At 39.3% G+C, this 19,547-nt stretch overlaps 1 protein-coding gene across 7 annotated transcripts in view; it reads left to right on the top strand.

The window, feature by feature from the left end:
- The window catches only part of atp11a (ATPase phospholipid transporting 11A), a 49,872-nt gene that overhangs the window by 14,894 nt on the left and 15,431 nt on the right, over positions 1-19,547 (top strand). For all 7 annotated transcript variants that reach the window (XM_061716130.1, XM_061716131.1, XM_061716133.1 and 4 more), the window contains exons 2-19: positions 11,231-11,353; positions 11,466-11,555; positions 12,744-12,824; positions 12,970-13,077; positions 13,636-13,764; positions 13,972-14,075; positions 14,171-14,218; positions 14,634-14,698; positions 14,847-14,928; positions 15,831-15,981; positions 16,069-16,266; positions 16,382-16,495; positions 17,150-17,209; positions 17,309-17,475; positions 17,563-17,634; positions 17,845-17,918; positions 18,016-18,119; positions 19,362-19,543. In XM_061716130.1, the coding sequence (XP_061572114.1) occupies positions 11,231-11,353; positions 11,466-11,555; positions 12,744-12,824; positions 12,970-13,077; positions 13,636-13,764; positions 13,972-14,075; positions 14,171-14,218; positions 14,634-14,698; positions 14,847-14,928; positions 15,831-15,981; positions 16,069-16,266; positions 16,382-16,495; positions 17,150-17,209; positions 17,309-17,475; positions 17,563-17,634; positions 17,845-17,918; positions 18,016-18,119; positions 19,362-19,543 (1,952 nt within the window). The remainder of the gene's footprint in view (positions 1-11,230; positions 11,354-11,465; positions 11,556-12,743; positions 12,825-12,969; positions 13,078-13,635; positions 13,765-13,971; positions 14,076-14,170; positions 14,219-14,633; positions 14,699-14,846; positions 14,929-15,830; positions 15,982-16,068; positions 16,267-16,381; positions 16,496-17,149; positions 17,210-17,308; positions 17,476-17,562; positions 17,635-17,844; positions 17,919-18,015; positions 18,120-19,361; positions 19,544-19,547) is intronic.

Here is a 19,547-nt window from a genome sequence, read left to right as displayed (position 1 = left end):
GTAACTAACTTATTTTATATTTGTATGCTCTTGTTTATGGCTCATTTAGCAGCAACGGCCAATCCAACTCTTTTTGGGAGTCATCCTGCAAGCTGGATGAACTTTTTTCTTCTTCTTTAGAAATATTGAGCCCCAAACAGATTCTCCTAAATTTTATCCCAGAATTGGATAGAATTTCTTGGTTTACTGATCTCCTGCTCAGGATAGTCTGAAAAAGGTTTCCAAGCAGAATTCCTCTGTATTTGTTCTACATTCATCTCTTCCTCTTGTCTATGCTGGTCTCACAGGTCCTGTTGCAGAAAAATATCCCCACCACATAGTGTTGGTATCATCTTGTATGAGTGGATGATATTAATTATTAATATCCAGATCGGTCAGTCTGTGTCACCAAATGTTAGAATAATGGAGGGACTTTACATGCTGCAGAAATGTCCTTCTGTGTCCACATCTATCCTTTGATAGTCTTATCTCACATGTCTGTTTTCTCTATCTCATGGCTTGTTTTTCACCCTCAAATACACCATTTATTGTGAGACGTTGCATAGCCAAGTGTATGTGTTTGTTCATTTTTCATGGAATCTAGCTTGGCAGGGTTGTAGACGCGTTTATCTAACAGAGCCGTAGCTCATGCCAGAACAGAACTGTGCATGTTACAACATCACGTGTCTTGATAAAATATAGAAACCCTCAAAGACAAAACACAAGCCTGCTTTTGTATTATCTTTTTGGAGAAGTGAGTACAGAATGATTGGGGGTGTAGGGGGGGTGTTCATTTTTCATGAAGGAAAAAGTCTTGAAAGAAATGGGTTTGAAGAAGGAACTAAAAGCATTAAGGGGATTCTTTTCTGATCTCTTCAGTGATCAGTAGACGGCATTACCTTACAATGGAAATTGAAAGTGCCGACAGGCTGAGAGAAAATACATACACACCAGACTTTCAGCTAATGGTGCTGTCACCGTAAGGAAGATAAATACCTGGTGAAGAGAAATAACACGGGACTGCTGCCTGCTGCTAATTACATAAGCCGGTTGTACAACTTAGTCTGCAAGTCTGTTGGTGGATTAGTCCAATCTTGTTGGATACCAGTAAAAACCAAAAATCACAAATAAATAAAACAACCTTTGTGGATTTTACTTCGCTCTTATGGTGCTTTGCTTGCAGATGTACAACTGCTTCCTTTCTCTTACGTTTATGTTAAACACAGACATGTGGTTTCATGTCACCCAAGCTGATTGTTATTGTCCGGTGGCACCACTGCCTTTTGAATGAAAGTGCAGAGGGTAATTCAAAGCCAACCGCTTGTCCACAGATCAATGCAGGGCCCCTGATGTGACCAGGGTATTCACACAAACTCAACCCAAACAGAAGATGTATAGATGAAGAGTCTGTTTACAGATCCTGTTCTGCAACAACAGATTTTTAGTTGCATTCAGCGAGACATTTTCTCTCTTTGCTCATTTGTTCCAACACAATTACTTGTCTCTGTGTATCAGTGTGGTCCAGAGAAACTACGTACAACAAGTGTAAGTAAGGGACAGAGAAGGCTTGAGGAAGCACTTAATTTAAATGGACGCCCACCTCAGCTTTACAATAAACATCATACAGCTTTTCTGAAATCAAAGATATAATCAGACGGGTCACATGCACTATGGCCTTAAGTCCTCCGAGTTTTGTCTTCAGCTTTCAGACACTCTTGACATTCATCCTCATGTGACCTGATTGGAGCTTTTGGTCACCAGGACCTTCAGTAACACTCCCGTCTCCTTCTCCTGCTCACATAGCAGAGTCTGAACAAAACTTTATTCCTGTGACAATCCAGAGAATGACTGTGCTTGTCCACAACAATGGTCTTCTGTTCGGACACACAGTGGCTTGTCTATTAGCCATCTGCTCATTTCCTCGTTACTGTTCTGCATTATTGAGGGTAATAGTTGTATGTTGTGAGTATAATGAATGCTTAAAGTATTTAGGCATCTCTGCCTCTGAGATTTTCTGACCATTAGATGATCAGAAAACATTAAGCATGTGATTTTGCATTAAACATGTAATTTTGTCTAATTAAAAAGGTAGAATCTTGCGCTTGAAGTCCTGTGAAAACAAAGGTAATGATTTATTTTTTTGTATAGTTTACAGATTCAGAGAGGTGACCCTCTCCCTTCATTCCCCCAGTTCTGCAAAAGTGTATCAAAGACGATACAGAGATCCGACAGTAGAGGCTGGCTTTGTTACAGTGCTGTCTGTACAGTAGGTAAAAATAGAAAAAGGACCCTTTTGTAAAACAGAAAAATGGCGTTTAAATCCGATTGAGCTGCATTCAGTGTTTGAAAGTGCAGGTGTGATTTTTACTGACAAGTAACAGAAATGCATTACAGGCTGGGACACACCGGGTGTTGCATAATCATACGGCATCTGTTTTCCATACCTGCCTCATCCTTTTCAGTCACAGGAGGGGTTGGGGGGTGAAAGGTGGAGCCCGGAGCTAATCACACCTGTCATACAACAACCTTGTATGCCTACACTCCCTCCAAAAGACAATTTCTATTGATCTGTCAATCTAAGGTGCACTTTTTGAAATTGTTGGAAGATAATGTTTGAATTTTGTAAACTGTCCACACTTGCATTACTTCTGCCTGAAAATAATTTTGAGGTTTTAAAAGAAAACTGTGAGCTGCTTCTCATCATCCCATGGAATCAATATCGATCAGATATTTATGTTCTATGTGTGGTGACAGGAAGCCTTTGTATAAGTTTTCTCTTTCTCAGAGCACAAGGAGTTTTAAGGTCATACAGGTGCAGAGTTACGATCACGTGCACGTTTGTGTTGTCCTCTTGTTGATATGAATAATGTGTGCAGACGCTGAATTTTAAAGTCCACTGACTCTGATTAACCCCGGCAGTTCTTTCATGTGATCTGCATGTGCTTGTGGGCACGTCGTGCTGAGGTCTAAAGCAGCCAGACCTTTAAATCCCCTTTCCTGTCCACATCATCATATTGCCATCTGAAGATGCTTCAAGTGGATGTAGCGTTCAAGTGATGGTTAAATTTCCTTTGATAAATTAAGATATACGTTTTGAAACATGACATGGCGATGCACTGGAGAGATCACTACTGTTCAGTGCTCTGACAAAAGTGTGTGAAAGCATAGAATAATTGTATGGATAATGTTAAGGTAAAAGGTGTTTTCTGTAAATTGTATCAAAAAAAATTATTAATATTGGAAAGTTAAGAATGAAAAAAGCTTGAATCAGTACAAGGTATGAGCATTGTTATGTTTCCTTTTTATCGATAAAAGAAGACAAAAACATAATCTCAGTAGGTTTAAGGAGAGTAAGTTTGGTCAGTTGTCATGGAGATTAATTCACTGAAATGCTATTTTAATAGCTGTTAAGAGTTCTTTCACAGCTCTCTCTGTCTCAGATATGAAGAATGCATTTGTTTATAGAAACAGAAATAATGACCACCCCATCAATCAACAAATCCATCCCCTATCAGTTTCCCTCGCTGCGAGCATCTGCAGAGTGCAGCGTTTGGAGGTGGATGATGAGGCTTTGTTAATATCTTATTTGGCCAGGTTGAGTCTGAACGTGACAGATGGGCAGCACAGCTGGTCTCTAATCTGTAACTTAGGTAGCACAAACACACTCAGACTGTACCACGCAGATATCACGTTTTTTTGTGTTACCACATGCACATACAGGAGATAACATTTACAGCATAGGTTAGTTTCCAAAAATTCTTCAAGGCCCACTATTGGTTTCTTTTTGTCCTTCTGTGTTTTCTCTATAATGTGGAGCGCAGACTGCAGCAGTTAATAATTTTATCAGCTCCCAGGGGCACCAGCTGACATGCAGCACAAGATCTCCACATACACAATGTTCTGTCCTATTTTGAACTTGCATCAACCATTGTTTTTTTACTGTTAATCCACAAAGGAAATGGTGACTTTGAAAAATGTTCCCCTCTTGTTTTCTAGAAGTGATCGTTGCTGTGGATTTTTGTTATGACAGGTGATTTAGGGTAGACACCGGGCTTTGTCTTAACTCGGTAGCTCAGTGGCAGCAGAGAGATAGCAAGCAGTCCTGTGTGAGTATTGTACCCATCCACGTAAACCTGACACATAAATTTACATATGTGAAAGGGTGCATTTGTTTGTCCATGAGCTGTATCATGGAAAACTGCTTGTTGACTGTCATTTTAAGTGCAATGGGAGATTAAAAACAAAGCAAAACAACCTTGGCCATCAGTGGAAACAAGACAGCCTTGAAAAGCTGCAGTCAGACGGCAGGTTGTGTTTTTTGCTGTGTTTTCCTACTCTGACAGTGTCCTCTAAATGTTATCTTTGCCAGGCAGGCACTAACTCTAATGTCACTGCATTAATGACAACCTCACAGGTAATTCTCTGGTTATATTGGCTGTACAAGAAGTTGGTAAAATGATTGTGATTAAATGTTGGTGCAGCGCCACCAAACTATAGGCAAATATGTCTTTGTTTCTGTCCATCAAATGTGACTCCCTTAAATCCACAACCAAAACACAAAGGTCTCTAATCTCAGGCCTTTCAGTGGGATTATGCAAAATGCAGCTAGGAGATAAAAGGAAAAATAATGCAACATGCAAAAACCAGAGTGTGTGTACACAATACAAAAAAAAAAAAAATGAATATGCACAATTTAATAATGGGTCCCTTGAGACACGTGATGACAGATATTAAAACATAGTAAGAGAGCAATCCTGTTCATCCTGACTAAATTATTCAGGTCAGACTGAGGGAGTTGGTGTAAACCATTTGAGAATCCATCTCATAGAAAAATAAATAACTGTGTAAATGCTTATTGGATATGTTTCCATCCCATTTCGTGGCCACATTAGTTAATCTGTGAGCACGTGAAACATGTTGGTCACAGATGATGTGGTTACATGGAGCATCTTTTTCATGGAATTAACATGCATCATTTTGCGAATTTAATTCAGAAATGTTAAACCTGGAGAGGTAGACACACGAAGTGTACAGGTTTGTGTCCAAGATTTCAACAGTAGAAGAATATTTTAGAAGACAAAACCACTTAGCATGTGTAGAATCGGCTCAGGTTGGCTTTTCTGCATCCGCGCCTTTTGTTGAGTTTTAACGCCTGTGAATATTTTCTGTGGACTGGACATCATGAGTAAGTCATGTGGTGGTGGGATGATGAAGGTTATTTAGAAGGTTCAAGCACAAACACAGAAGTATTAATAATAATTGCTAATGAGTGAATGTCCTCAAAGATTATTTGTGTTTCTTCAATCATTGTTGCTCTTTTTTTTTTTTTTTTTTTTTTTTTTTTTAATCCATTTTCTGGCTGCTTCACACAAAACCTCCAACGCTACACATCAGAGATGGTCAACTGGTCATCTGAAACTGTTTCTCTGTGTCACTGTGACGTGAGTGGGAGATGAACAAACTGGTTGTTTCAGGAAATTAGTGGGTGGGTCGGGTTCTTCCTGTTTACTATGACCAGTTTTCTGACTTTCTAATGTCGTACCCCAGTTCTGAGTGACCAGATTGAGTGGTTTTCTTTCTTTCTTTCTTTCTTTCTTTCTTTCTTTCTTTCTTTCTTTCTTTCTTTCTTTCTTTCTTTCTTTCTTTCTTTCTTTCTTTCTTTCTTTCTTTCTTTCTTTCTTTCTTTCTTTCTTTCTTTCTTTCTTTCTTTCTTTCTTTCTTTCTTTCTTTCTTTCTTTCTTTCTTTCTTTCTTTTGTATTATTGAAGAATTGGTTTCTTGATGCATAAAAATCCGATATTAATAAAGATGTCTGAACTCCTAATAAATAAATCAATCAATCAATCAGTCAATTTAGAAAGCATTGTAGCACTTAAGTGACGTACTGCATTGAATGCTTTTACAATTACTTGTTTGCTTATCATTTGCTTATTTTTGCTCAAATGTTTTGAGCTGGGAATACTCTGATTTTAAACTTTTTGTCTAAACTCTCAACGTATTAAATAAAAAAAACAAAACAGAAAAAATATAGTTAGACTATGAATAATTAGACTATGAAAAAAAACACTTCACTTTACAGCACACAAAACGCATTCACGATCTCTGTATAAGTTTGTTAAAAGTTGAAAATGGTTATAATTAGTCCATGTTAAAGATGTCACTTTTGAGAGTTTTCCTCATTTCTCAAATGATATTGGAAATATATAAAGTGACAAAAACACAGAACTGATTAGAAGAAAAGGATGATGGGAATACGGAGCAATGACTACAGAGGTGACATTGTATTCCATTGGTCATGTAGGCCTGCTCTCATACATGCTTGATGTTGCAGGGGTGTATTTGTCTGCGTGTGTATATGATCCCTAAAGGGTTCGCTCGCCACTAATGTGGCTGTGAGGAAAGTGGATGTGGATGCTGAGCGAGACAGACTGAAACAAAGCCCCTGTGCTGTCTCCATCCTTCTCTCCAGACCACAAATGTTTCCCTCCCAACTATAAATACACTCCTGAAACCTGCCACGTCCTGAAACATGAAACGCTGCTAAAAGTTATTATTGTGGTCCAGAATAGTCCAGAGTCTTGAGTTACATCGAAAGGATAAAGGCCTGAGCCCATGCAGCGTGGGCTTGATTTTATTTATTTTACAAAGATGCTATTTTATTTGATTAAACGCAGACGGGCCGTCGTGTGAAATGATCAAATCCGGATGAAAGCTAACCATAATCGATGGGAGAGGGATTGTTGGCTTGGAGGTCGCCCAGGTTCTGGTGTGTGATGGAAGAGAAAGAGGTGGAGAAACCAATGAAGATGTATTATAGGCAAAACAGGCAGGGAGCAAGGTCACCAGTTTTTGTTTGGAGCTGCCCATTTAAACTCACATTAGTCAGCACTGATTCATCAAATAGTCAGAACCACGTGTGGAGTAAATAATCAGGAAGCATGCTTAGAGGAAACCCAAAACAGCAAAAGAAACAAAGATCAGGCTCTGCCAAAACAAAGGTGCCGTATTCATACTGAGGGATGTAATAAATAATGTGATAGAGATGTTGTAATCAGTATCAAAACACAGGTGTGAGACAGATGGGAACCAAAACTAAACTAAAACTAGAATTAAAAAGGGAAGTGAGAACTCGGGCTGATGCCCTGCAAATAAAACCAAAGCAAAAGATCCTAAACAAAATGTAAAAACAAAAAAACCCCACCAGAATTAAACAGCTATGAACGAAGTTAGTCTGCCTACTATAAAGTAAAATCCATCCAGCCATCCATTTTCTATACTCATTTTATTCTTTGCAGCATTATGGGGGTCTGCTGGCTTTTTATCTCTGCTCAATGATTGTTTTTGATAATTAAAAGTAATTGTAAGTGAGTTGAAGTGATGCCATCGTGTGTGTTTTTTTTGGAAAGGGGACACAAAGGCCAGATTTTTCTCCTGATAAATAGTGTGCCTATAAATTTATGGCATGTCGGATTTTGCTGATGGTCCACCACCAGCTTTTCTGTATGGCCGTCATCCATGTTCGCTCTGCTAACAGGAAATGTGTAAGGGATGTGTCAGGTGAAGCAGACGGAGCAGGCAGGTGGGAGAGAAGCAGAGAACAGCAACACCGTGGGGGCGTCAGAGTTGGCAAGCCGCCTGATTTTCATCTCCTCCTTCACTGTAAATTACACATTGGTCCATCGTTGTTGGTGCCTCTCTCTGAAACGATGGGTATCATGTTGGTTGGAATATTTATTTAGGTAGAGCACAACCTGAAGTGATTGTAATAATTTTGAATGTCAGCTGCTGTTTGTGCGTGTCAGTCGTCATACAGAATCAGTATTGAGGACAATATGCATTCGTCAGAATATGTATTGGGTAAAAAAAATCATTTTTCATACATTTTCATTTGCTTTCAGTCTTCCTTTCCCATTTCTTTCATTCCTTTGCTCTGCCATAGATAATAGGAGGTCACAGGATATAAATAGTCTTCCAATTCAAACAAGGTAATATTAGTGCAGCAAGTTAACAGGTTTGTGTGTGTGTGTGTGTGTGTGTGTGTGTGTGTGTGTGTGTGTGTGTGTGTGTGTGTGTGTGTGTGTGTGTGTGTGTGTGTGTGTGTGTGTGTGTGTGTGTGTGTGTGTGTGTGTGTGTGTGTGTGTGTGTGTGTGTGTGTGTGCGTGTGTATATATAAAGTGGGCCATGCAGCCTCTTGACACCCAGTCTCTTTCATTGGTTACAGATTACTGTCACCTCTTGTTAGCATATTTGATTGTGTCATTGTTTGCATTTGGAGATCAACTATTCAGTGAGGAATTTCCTCCCTGCATAGTATTTTTCTACTGTATTTATGGCTGGAAAAAGGCAGACAACAGAATAATTGAGAGGGAGTGGCAGAATGAGTTGTATTGAGAGTTCAAATGTCTTTCTGAGGCGTGTCCCTCATTCCGGCTATTACACGTCAGGAGAAGCAGGTGCTGCAACATGAATACTGCCTGCCATGACATGACTGCCCTGCAGAGACACTTTCATTCACTTCGGTAGTAGCAGCTCTTAAAACATATTCAAAAGGGTTGCTATCATTAAACTGCATATCATTAGGTCAACAAAATACCATATTTCGACCAAAGTTATAATGAAACATGAAAAATAAACTTGTATGTTAAATTTCAGTCACTTTGCACATTCCAATTCAATTATAATACAATTATAAGTATAAAGCTATTTTGATGCTGGAGGTTCATGTGCAGCATCTGAAGTCTTCTGATTTTGATGTCCCGGCTTACTTTCTTGATACCACCTGATAACATCCTAAGTGAGTAAAGTAACCGGGAATGTTCTCACATTATTTTGACTGTATAAGCTTTAAATTAGGGTATTCTATGTCATTTAGACAAATCTTCTTCAAGCTCTGCTTTAGAGGTGTGACACTGAATAATTTATTGCGTTATCTACCTGTGTGCGTGTGTGTGTTCTCCAAATACAGCTGATTGTAAAGCGTACATTTTCCATGCACGCCCAGTCCAAGTGCCGGTCCAGGTTGAGTCTCATTTGGAAGTAAGATTTATTGCGGTTCCTGGACTGGACGCCTGATTCAAAAGCCAATCTCCATTGACACATTGATTGACAGTGGACTCAGTCAATGAGTAGCCATCGTCACTTCTTCATCCATCATGCTACCATGCTTTGGTGAATCTCTCAGAAGTTTGAACAAACCCAGCCTAGATGTTCATGGATGTTCTGCTGTAAATGTCTGCCGGCAGCTCTGCAGATATTTCGGGTGGGATCGGTTGATCGAGTGGCCATGTGACCATCGACTTCTCAAGCAACATGGTTGCGCGCCATATGAAGAAAAAGAGGCTTCAAAACTGCTCTTCAGAAACCAAGTTGTCCTAATGCCTTGTTAATTGATTTTTACAGTCTGTAGTCCAGTTGTCAGTTGTGCTTGAAGTAGTTTAAAGGCCATGTGTTTCAGTCACATTTCATACGTTTGTTTGGAGTATTAGATCATTCATACAGCTTTACAGGGGGCCTATTATGGCATCTAATACCTATTTTCAACAGGCCTTGAATGTCTTAAAAACAAGCTTTTGATTGTTTTTGCTAAATAAATGAGAAATTCAGCCTCTGAGCCATGTCTTTATCTGATTCTGAGTGGGCGGGGCTATGATAATGAGGCTCTGTGCTGATTGGCTGCCTGAATGACGCGATACACCGCTACGAAAAAATGGCTAACTCCGGCCGGCGGAGTTAGTTGTGGGCGTGGTTTCACCAACCCATGTGAATCGTATTTTCGTTACGTAACGAAAGGGAGCAGAATCTTATTGGCTCGTAGAAGCCACATCACACTGGACGGCTCATCCGGGCGGCTGTACAGACACGGCAGAATTTGATTTCCTTTCCTCCTTCTCTGAGTTGGCAGGCTGAGGGGAGACCACTTTATATATGTTAAAGCAAGAGAAAACGTGTTTTTCATAATAGGTCCCCTTTAAGTTTCTCAAATCTCGGATGTACAGCGACTTCAAGACTACTGAATCTTTATTTAGTTTTAATAGATGTAATTACTGTTGCAGAGGTGTGGCAGACACTTGATGAACAATTCTGCCTTCAGGCCACTAAAAAATCTTGCTGCAATTTGGCAGAAAAATGTTTTTGCTTTTCTTTTATCTTTGAATTGCCTTCCCTCTCTCATAAGTTGGACATTTGTGTTTCAAATCCATCAACTACAAAACTGCTTAATTTTAATACCGTCATCCAGTGGGTGGATGTCATCAAGGTACAAGTAATGAAATCAAGATGTATTGTGGGAGATGACATTATGTCCCTACAGCAGTGTAGAATTGGATTGCACGTACAACAATTATCTTTTGCTTGTTCTTGTGGGCCAGATTCTGGTCCGTCTGCAGTGGCTCTGAAATATTCTGCTATCGACTATTTTTTTATTGAAAAATACTTTCTTGTAAAATACAAAGTTGAAGAGTGGAATTTATATATTTGGCATTTGGTATCATGACAACAGCTGCCTCAGTAAATGCTAGAGTCTTGTCATCAAAGTTTCCTGGCACAACATAAAAAGTGCATCACCTTCCTCAGAACATTAAGTAAGTACAGCTGATGTTGCAGGAAGTGCAGTTAAATAATTCATATTGAGCTTCCGTGTATTGTCTGTAAGAGGCATTGCACTTGGAATATTTTATATAAAGCCATTATTAGTTTTTAAGTTGGGGATGCTGACGCTGCCATAAACCAAGTAGATGTTTCCAGGAGACGCCGGTTATGTTTACCTATATTTTGTTTGGTGAAAATTAGGCAGACTTAAATGTATTTGTGTGAAAATCAAACATATGTTTACAGTGTCTGATAAATAGGTGAAAACATCAGGATCCAGGTGTGTGTGTGTGTGTGTGTGTGTGTGTGTGTGTGTGTGTGTGTGTGTGTGTGTGTGTGTGTGTGTGTGTGTGTGTGTGTGTGTGTGTGTGTGTGTGTGTGTGTGTGTGTGTGTGTGTGTGTGTGTGTGTGTGTGTGTGTGTTCTGCATTCCAGTCTGAGTCACATGCACTTCCTCGTATCCGTGGTAACAAAAGCACCCTTCACTGAAGATGATTCATTCATTCATATATAAACACTGTTTTCAGTGACTTGTTTTGCGTGTCATATATTAACTGTTGCGTTACATACATATGTATGATGCAGCCAGTTGTTATACAGATGTACATGACGCATTCAAACACTTGTATCCTCAAGCATGCTCCAACTTCTTTTTTTTTTTCTCAGTGTGTGGGTGAGGAGAACTGGGTGGACAACAGGACAGTTTACATTGGACATAAAGAGCCTCCTCCAGGAACGGAGGCCTTCATACAACAAAGATATCCTGACAACAGAATAGTGTCTTCCAAGGTCAGTGAAAACGCCAACCTACACAAAATGTGCTGCAGTAAGATCTTAATGAAGTATAGAAAATTAAAAAAATATTTGTGTGTGTGTTAATTTTGGTTTTCAATGCTTCCAGTACACATTTTGGAACTTCATCCCCAAGAACATGTTTGAGCAGTTCAGAAGGGTCGCCAACTTTTACTTTCTCATCATATTTCTGGTTCAGGTAAAGGATTTTTATGTATTAACGTACCCCAGAGGGACTATGTTATCATAAATATTTGGACTTTGAAGAGACACTCTCTGTGAATTTGGCCTGTTCAAATGAAAATGACAAACTGTTTTAAATGAGAGGATAATTTTTATTTGTGGGGAGTTTCAGCACAATCAGCACATGCAAGAACATTACTGGTTAAATTAAGCACCTTTTACAGGAAGATCAGGGACTCTGTTTCATCTCAGGTCACATCAGCATTATGTCATCAAAAGGCTGTTTATACAGCAACTGCAAGGCTATTTATCTAATGTATCTATTTTTAATCTTATTTTATTATACCTATTCATTTATCTGTTATTGATATATAAAACCCACTGGTTTTTCAAAGCTGTTGTGGTCAAATCTGCCCCTAAGTCTGCACAAAAATGCTCTAATTTTGATGCGTCATCAGTATTGTCATCTTTTTGTCAACAATTAATGAAAAGACTGTGTAACAGACCTTTTGTTTCCTGTCTGTCTGGGAAATATACTTTTGGTAATATACAGTTTTTTTTTTTTTTAAATGACTGTAACCCAAGAATATTAAAGGTTTGGGTACCTTTTGCTCTCGCACTGTATAACTTACTTCCGTCTGCATATCTGCTTAAAAAAATGTTTTTATTTGTCAGTAAACCTTTGTAGTTTGATATGACATTAGCTGCTGTTATCCTGTCTTCTCCCTTTAATTAAGAACTGATTAATTAAAGCCTTTTAATTGAGAGAAAACCATTTTTTCTCTCAAAAATCATTAGGTGCTTCATACAGTATGTAGATTTGTTTTTATATTGTGATTTATTTTTTTTTTATAAAGAAAAATGCAGTGGAAAAAAGAAGAGCTTCAATCAAACAAAAATCATTTAAAAAAAATAAAAATGGAACAACACTCAATGTCAACATTAAAACAAGTTATTGTAACTGATCAGGTTTCCTGCACTAATCTTCTGTGTGGTGGTCAGTATAAGTAATCCAAAGGAAAAAGAAAAGAAGCAATCCCGATAAGGTCATACCTGACTTGTGATAAACTTTATCAGCCTTTATGTAACTTTATTGGGCTTTTATCTTTACAGCTGTGTGTCATTTTGATATGATACGATCTTCCTTTTTAAAACTGTCCACACCATTCAACTCAATGCATGTGTGTAATGTGTGTGACAACAGTTGATCATCGACACCCCCACGAGTCCAGTCACGAGCGGACTGCCTCTCTTCTTTGTCATCACAGTCACGGCCGTAAAACAGGTGAGACCCAAATGTTTTCACGACTCTGTTTACTTTGTCGCTTTCGGTTTGCCCCGTCAGCGCCGATGTTAAACCTCTCACTGGCATCACCGCCCACTGACACATGCTTTTAAACATTTTATCATCCACTCTTTGTCTTTTTCAGGGATATGAGGACTGGTTGAGACACAAAGCAGACAATTCTGTCAACCACTGTCCCGTCCACGTGGTGCAGCATGGGAAAGTGGTCCGCAAGCAGAGTCGCAAGCTCAGGGTTTGTGTCCGAGTGTGTTTGTGGCGCACGTAAATCACTTTCACCCGGTATAACATGAAGAGAGCTTGAGTCCATTTGTTTCATTGGATCATGCAGAGGGATTTTACTTCTACTAAGCTCTTTATGTGTGTGGTCGTGTGTGTTTGTGTGTGTTTGCCATCATTTAAAAGCAATTTAACTTTTAAGAACTGTCACGTTTGTACACGTGCAACAATATGAGGTCGAAAATGTAGTTTAAGCTAACAGATATTGAAAAATGTGTTGTTTTTCTTCTTGAACGCTTGAATATTTCCAGCTGTTGGCTGAACTTAAAACGACCGCAGGTTATCTCGTTAGGCAAAGTGCATTAGTGGAGACTACATAAGCAGTAATAGGAGGAAGGTACACCCAAGAGTTTGTCTCTGGATGTCGGAGCTATTATGTTAACCGATGTTTATTTGGTGACGTGATCAGACACACTCTAAAATGAAATAAAATTGAATATAAACATAGAAAATGACCAAAGACCGAGCAGACGTTCAACATAAGGACGTGACATCTTTCCTTGGTTTGTCTTAGGTTGGAGACGTGGTCTTGGTGAAAGAGGATGAGTCTTTTCCATGCGATCTCATCCTTCTTTCCTCGTCTCGAGATGATGGGACATGTTTTGTTACGACAGCCAGCCTGGATGGAGAGAGCAGCCACAAGGTACGTTTACTACAGTTGGTTCATTTTATCTGATTGATCCTTTCGCATTTTGCTTCAGTCTCCCATCCTGCCTTCATCCTCCAGCTTTTTTTCTCCTCCTTCAGTGTTTTTAATTATATCTTTTTATTCATGCTCCTTTCATCCTTGTATTATTCAAGTTTTAACCATTTATCACCTTCCCGTCTACTTCTTTTTTTCCCAAACCAGACGTATTATGCAGTTCAGGACACCAAAGCTTACAACACAGAGCAGGAGGTGGACTCCATCCATGCCACTATTGAATGTGAACAACCTCAGCCAGACCTGTACAAGTCAGTACAACACCCAAACCGTTCTTTACAAATTAATATTAAAAAAACAAAACGCTTCCTCTCACTTACTTTCATCTCTGACCTCACTGATGCAGATTTGTGGGCCGCGTCAACGTCTACATGAACAATGAGCCAGTGGCCAGGTAACTTGAATCCTCAGCAAGATAATGATTGTTTTGTCCTTTAAATATTTGTTTAAACCTTAGAAGCCAAGGATCAAACACTAACCTTGGGTCTAGTGGATTAACATATTGTACATCGTTAACCACAGTCCAGGGCCACGAACACAAGCCTTCACTTTAGTCACTTATTGTCACTGGAAGCTGCTGGTGCAGAGAAGAGTTGAGAAACATGCATCTATGATTAATAATACATTTTATTTGTAAAGCACTTTTCATAAAATAATCCCAAAGTGCTACAGATACAAAATAAACAAAAAGGAATAAAATCAAGACACATAAAAAACCAGAAGTAAAAGCATAAAAGCACAGTGACAATAAAAACATCTATAAAAGACCAGGGATTAGTGTGACATTATGAGCTTTCGCTCTTTTGTAGGCCACTGGGATCCGAGAACCTGCTGCTCCGAGGAGCCACACTCAAGAACACTGAATACATCTATGGTAAAACACACAAAATACATAGATGTATGTTTTAAAAAAGTAAAAAACTAATTCTTCTTGCCTTAACATGCATGAAACCACCTTAAAGGTCAATACAGGTCAATACGTGTGAGTATTTTTAAAGAGATTGCTCTGTGACTGCCCTCAGCTGTTGCCATCTACACTGGCATGGAAACCAAGATGGCTCTGAACTACCAGTCCAAGTCTCAGAAAAGATCCGCGGTGGAAAAGTAAGCTCCTTCCTCCATGTTTTATATATAATAATCGGTTTTCTTCAAACAACCTGTTTACATTGGTCAACGTGTTTGTGGAAGCGTCAGGGTTGAGCAGAATCCTTGCATCACACTGGCTTAGATGATGTATTTTTTTACCCATTCGTCCATCCATCTTCGTCCATCCGTCTGTTCACCTCTCATATCTTTGTTTATTTACCACTGGAGAATGTGTATCTCCGTGGCTGACTCCACTGACAGAATCAATTTTCTTTCCATCTGGCGTCCACGGAGTCTTGTATCCAGATGGCTTGTAGAAAACCCACTGTAGGTGGATTACATTTGCACTTGGTTACAGTGTGCGCCGGATTACCTCACTGGCATTTATCTTCCATTTACCAAAATTGATTTGGCTCGGGATAAATGTCATGTCCTACACGTCCATTTTCTTCAAGTATCTATTTTAAAAAGTACAGTGTGTCACTTTCCAGGCGGCCTGTTACTGTTCCTCTGTGACCAGGGAGCACTTACCTGGGAATGATTATGTTTGAACTTGAATAGTTTCTGACTGTGGGTCAGATATACTTCATAGATGCGGCCGAATGAAAGACAGACTTTTAAAGATGGTAGGAATAGTTGATGTTACTGTATTTTATGAGTTTCATTTCTTTTTACTTTCTCAACATTGTGACAGAACAACTAAATTAGGAAAACAATATAGAAAATTCTCTCATTTACTTCATCTAGTATTTCTTTGCAGAAAATATGAAATCAAGATTTTCCTCTTGTACAGTATATATCCTCTTCATTTATATGTCATCGTGGGATGTAAAGATGATTTTTGCATGATTTTTATTGTTTAAACAACACATTTTATAGAAAAAAGTTAGTTTTTTTACCAATGATCTAATTGTTTCCAGATCAATGAATGCGTACCTGGTGGTGTACCTGTGCATCCTCATCAGCAAAGCCCTCATCAACACGGTGCTAAAGTACGTGTGGCAGGCCGACCCCAACAGAGACGAGCCCTTTTACAACGACAGGACGGAAACTGAGAGGCAGAGACACATCGTGAGTTTAACTTTCCTGTAATCTTGGAAAACAAAACAAAAATGTGTCATCTTTTATTTACTTCCTCACCCTTCTCTTCGTTTTCAGCTTATCAGGGCGTTCACAGACTTTTTGGCCTTTATGGTTCTCTTCAACTACATCATTCCCGTCTCGATGTACGTTACCGTGGAAATGCAGAAGTTCCTGGGCTCCTACTTCATCATGTGGGATGACGAGATGTTTGATGAGGAGCTGAAAGAGAGAGCCGTGGTCAACACATCAGACCTGAATGAGGAGCTGGGGCAGGTACACCGCCCACACAGTGCACTGTTGTATAAGACATAATGATTTTATTTAGCAGAAAAGTGATGTAAGAGCCAAGCACATACTGTACATGCAGCGCTCTGTCTCTTTTTTGCAGGTGGAATATATATTCACAGACAAGACGGGGACTTTGACAGAGAACAACATGGAGTTCATCGAGTGTTGTGTGGATGGACACGTTTATGTTCCTCATGCCATCTGTAATGGACAGGTAACATTATGATGGATTTGATCACTATTATTGAAATAAGCCCCCCCCCCCAAAAAAAATGACTAAAAACATGAAAGTTGTATTTTATCCATTTGTATGTGTATCATGGCCACCTTGTTGCATCCTGTGTTTTTGGGAATATTAGTTGGTCACATTTTTTATAATCCAACAGTGCATTTGTGCAAGATGCAGAGGAAAAAGTAATCAGATGTGCCATGTCCTTGATGTATGGACCTTAGATACCATGTACAGTTCTGCATCTGCTGCTTTTTCTGCTGTAATCGTAACATAGAACGGGGCGGGACTTTGATAAGCGTCAGCTTCTCCCGTACCCTTTTCGTCATGTGCTGAGTATGCAATGTATAATGTTCTGGAGATGAAATGTGTCTATATAAACATGCCGAAATAAACGAAATAATAACATCGATTAAAAATACTAACCTTTCTCTACGTGTCCATTATTTGCATCCTTCAAATTGGAAAACTTTACAGAAATTGGATTTCTGCACAGTTTTAGTTCAAAAGGTGCCCCAAACAGCAATTATTATTGTTCACAAACATTAGATTATTTTTATTTTTAAAACTAAAAGTCTACACATCATAGCTTGTTTTTTGCACGTTGATGAAGGGTGACGTGACATTTGCCTCCACCAGGTGATGCCTGGTGCTGCTGGTATGGACATGATTGACACATCGCCTGGACCTGAAGCCAAGGTAAGCTGACCCCCACTCTAAATGTCTGTGTATGTGTGTGTGTGTGTGTGTGTGAGAGGGAGAGATAGAGATGGTAACAGTGTCTGCTGGCCTTTGCAGGAGCACGAGGAGCTGTTTTTCCGTGCGTTGTGTCTGTGCCACACGGTGCAGGTGAAAGAGGAGGAGACGGTAGACGGGATCAAGCATGGCATTCACCAGGGAAAGTCCACTTCCTTCTACATTTCCTCATCTCCAGACGAGGTGGCGCTAGTGGAGGGCATGAAGAGGTGGAGAACACACACGGAGAAGAATCAGGATTTCCCTCTCTCATTTCATACATTTGCGTCATACATTTGAAATGCTCTGTGCTGCAGGCTTGGTTTCACCTATCTGAGACTGAAGGACGGTCAGATGGAAATCTTAAATCGGGATGATGAGATAGAAAGGTGAGTGTGACCCTCAAAACAATATTATTCATCTCTTTCAGCCTCTGGGACAACGATACATTGATCTTATCTCAAAAGGTAAAATAACAGGATTGACTCTTTTCACCGTTTACAGTTTAAGCACAATGCTATACTTTATTATATTATTATAACTTCATGAATTATGTATCGTATTTTATGCTTTTTTTAATTAATTTTTTTCCTTATTAGGTTTGAGCTGCTAGAAGTTTTGACATTTGATTCAGTCAGACGAAGGATGAGCGTCATTGTCAGGGCCAGGAACGGTAACCAGTACAACTATCAATATACCTCAGAACTTTATAAGTCTCCGTCTGAGTTTCTGTTTCTTTTACTCACTTTTTCCCATCTGTGTGTGAGCAGGAGAGGTGTATCTGTTCTGTAAAGGTGCCGACTCCTCCATATTCCCCAGAGTTATCTCAGGCAAGGTGGATGAGGTCAAAGCTCGGGTGGAGCACAACGCAGTGGTAAGACACACGTTTGCACACAATCTTCCCTGTGTTCCACATGACCCATTTTTCCAATAAAGCGTCCAGTTTTTGTTAACATACTGTATGATTCATAATCTCATCTCCCAACTCCCTTATGATGTGAACACAAAGAAGTAACATTTGATCCTGAAGATGTCTTGTGGGAAATAGAGGAGCAACGGGAGAGAAGTAGCACATGAAGAAGCACAACTAGAGTGCAGAACTAAAGGAAACTGAATGAATTTAACAGAGTAAGACGAAAACAGAGAAAAGAGCAGTATCGATTGATAATACTTTGTTGGGATCGATATGTTTCTGCTGTATCCAGGCAATAGAATTTGACAATCTACTGTTTTATGATGAATTTTGAAGGTTCAAAAGATATATAAATCAATATTTATTACATGATGTCCAAGAGCTTTTCAAATATTGATTATAAAAAAAAAAAACTTCAGATACTTCACGAGCACCAAAGACAACTTGATAGTGAGTTGAACCTCTTCTGAAGCATTTTTATGTTTCATTTCCAGCTTAATATCTTAATTAAATGTGAAATAAGTGGTCATCTGAAGTTGATTCTCGGCCTTTTCAGTGAATAAGGTAACTGGGTTAAATAGATGATTGAAAACATCCATTAGAACATTAATAAAGTTAATGTTTTTAGCATTTATCTGTCTTTATTGTAAAGAATATGAATGGTAATAAGAAAACTGTGATGCAGATGTAAATCTCTCAGTATCACAAAGTACAGGATGTGTCTAATCTATACATTCTTTTGTTTTCATTTCTTTTATGTTTAAGTATTTATGAGCTTTGTTTTGTATGACATGATTGTTGTAAGCCACTAATAAGATATTGATCGATTGTCTGGGAGTCCCTATTGTTCATTAGATGCCTGCCAAAACTGTCATTATAGTTGTAGTGAGTTATATTTAAGATCCTGACTGTAAAGCTGATCTAGGTGAAGTAAACTGAATGTGCAGTGAAACCAGGTCAGCGAGAGCTTGCTTTCTGCAGAAATGAAAGGATGTGTGGTGGGTGTTTGTGCTGCTGAGGCTCGAGCAGAAAGGGTAGCTGGAGCCCACACACTTCACACTCACAACCCAGACCTGCACAAATGCATTTATGCTGCCGTAGAGTTATAATTCTGCAAAAGTAATGTTTCAGTTGGATGGTTTTCTATAAATGATTTCTGTAATATTTCCTCCTAACTGTAAAGGGACACCTTTTCTCTTCCAGGAGGGTCTGAGGACACTTTGTGTGGCTTATCGGCCTCTGAGCACAGAACAGTACGAGCAGGTCTGTCATCAGCTGAGCATGGCCAAGTTGGCGCTACAGGACAGAGACAAACGCCTGGCCGAGGCTTACGACCTCATTGAGACTGACCTCATACTGCTGGGAGCCACTGCAGTGGAGGACAGGTGG

Source organism: Cololabis saira, chromosome 24, assembly GCF_033807715.1.
Source record: "Cololabis saira isolate AMF1-May2022 chromosome 24, fColSai1.1, whole genome shotgun sequence".
In the NCBI taxonomy this organism is placed as follows: domain Eukaryota; kingdom Metazoa; phylum Chordata; class Actinopteri; order Beloniformes; family Belonidae; genus Cololabis; species Cololabis saira.
Note: the sequence above shows the minus strand (reverse complement) of the source record. Positions and strands in the feature narration are given on the sequence as shown.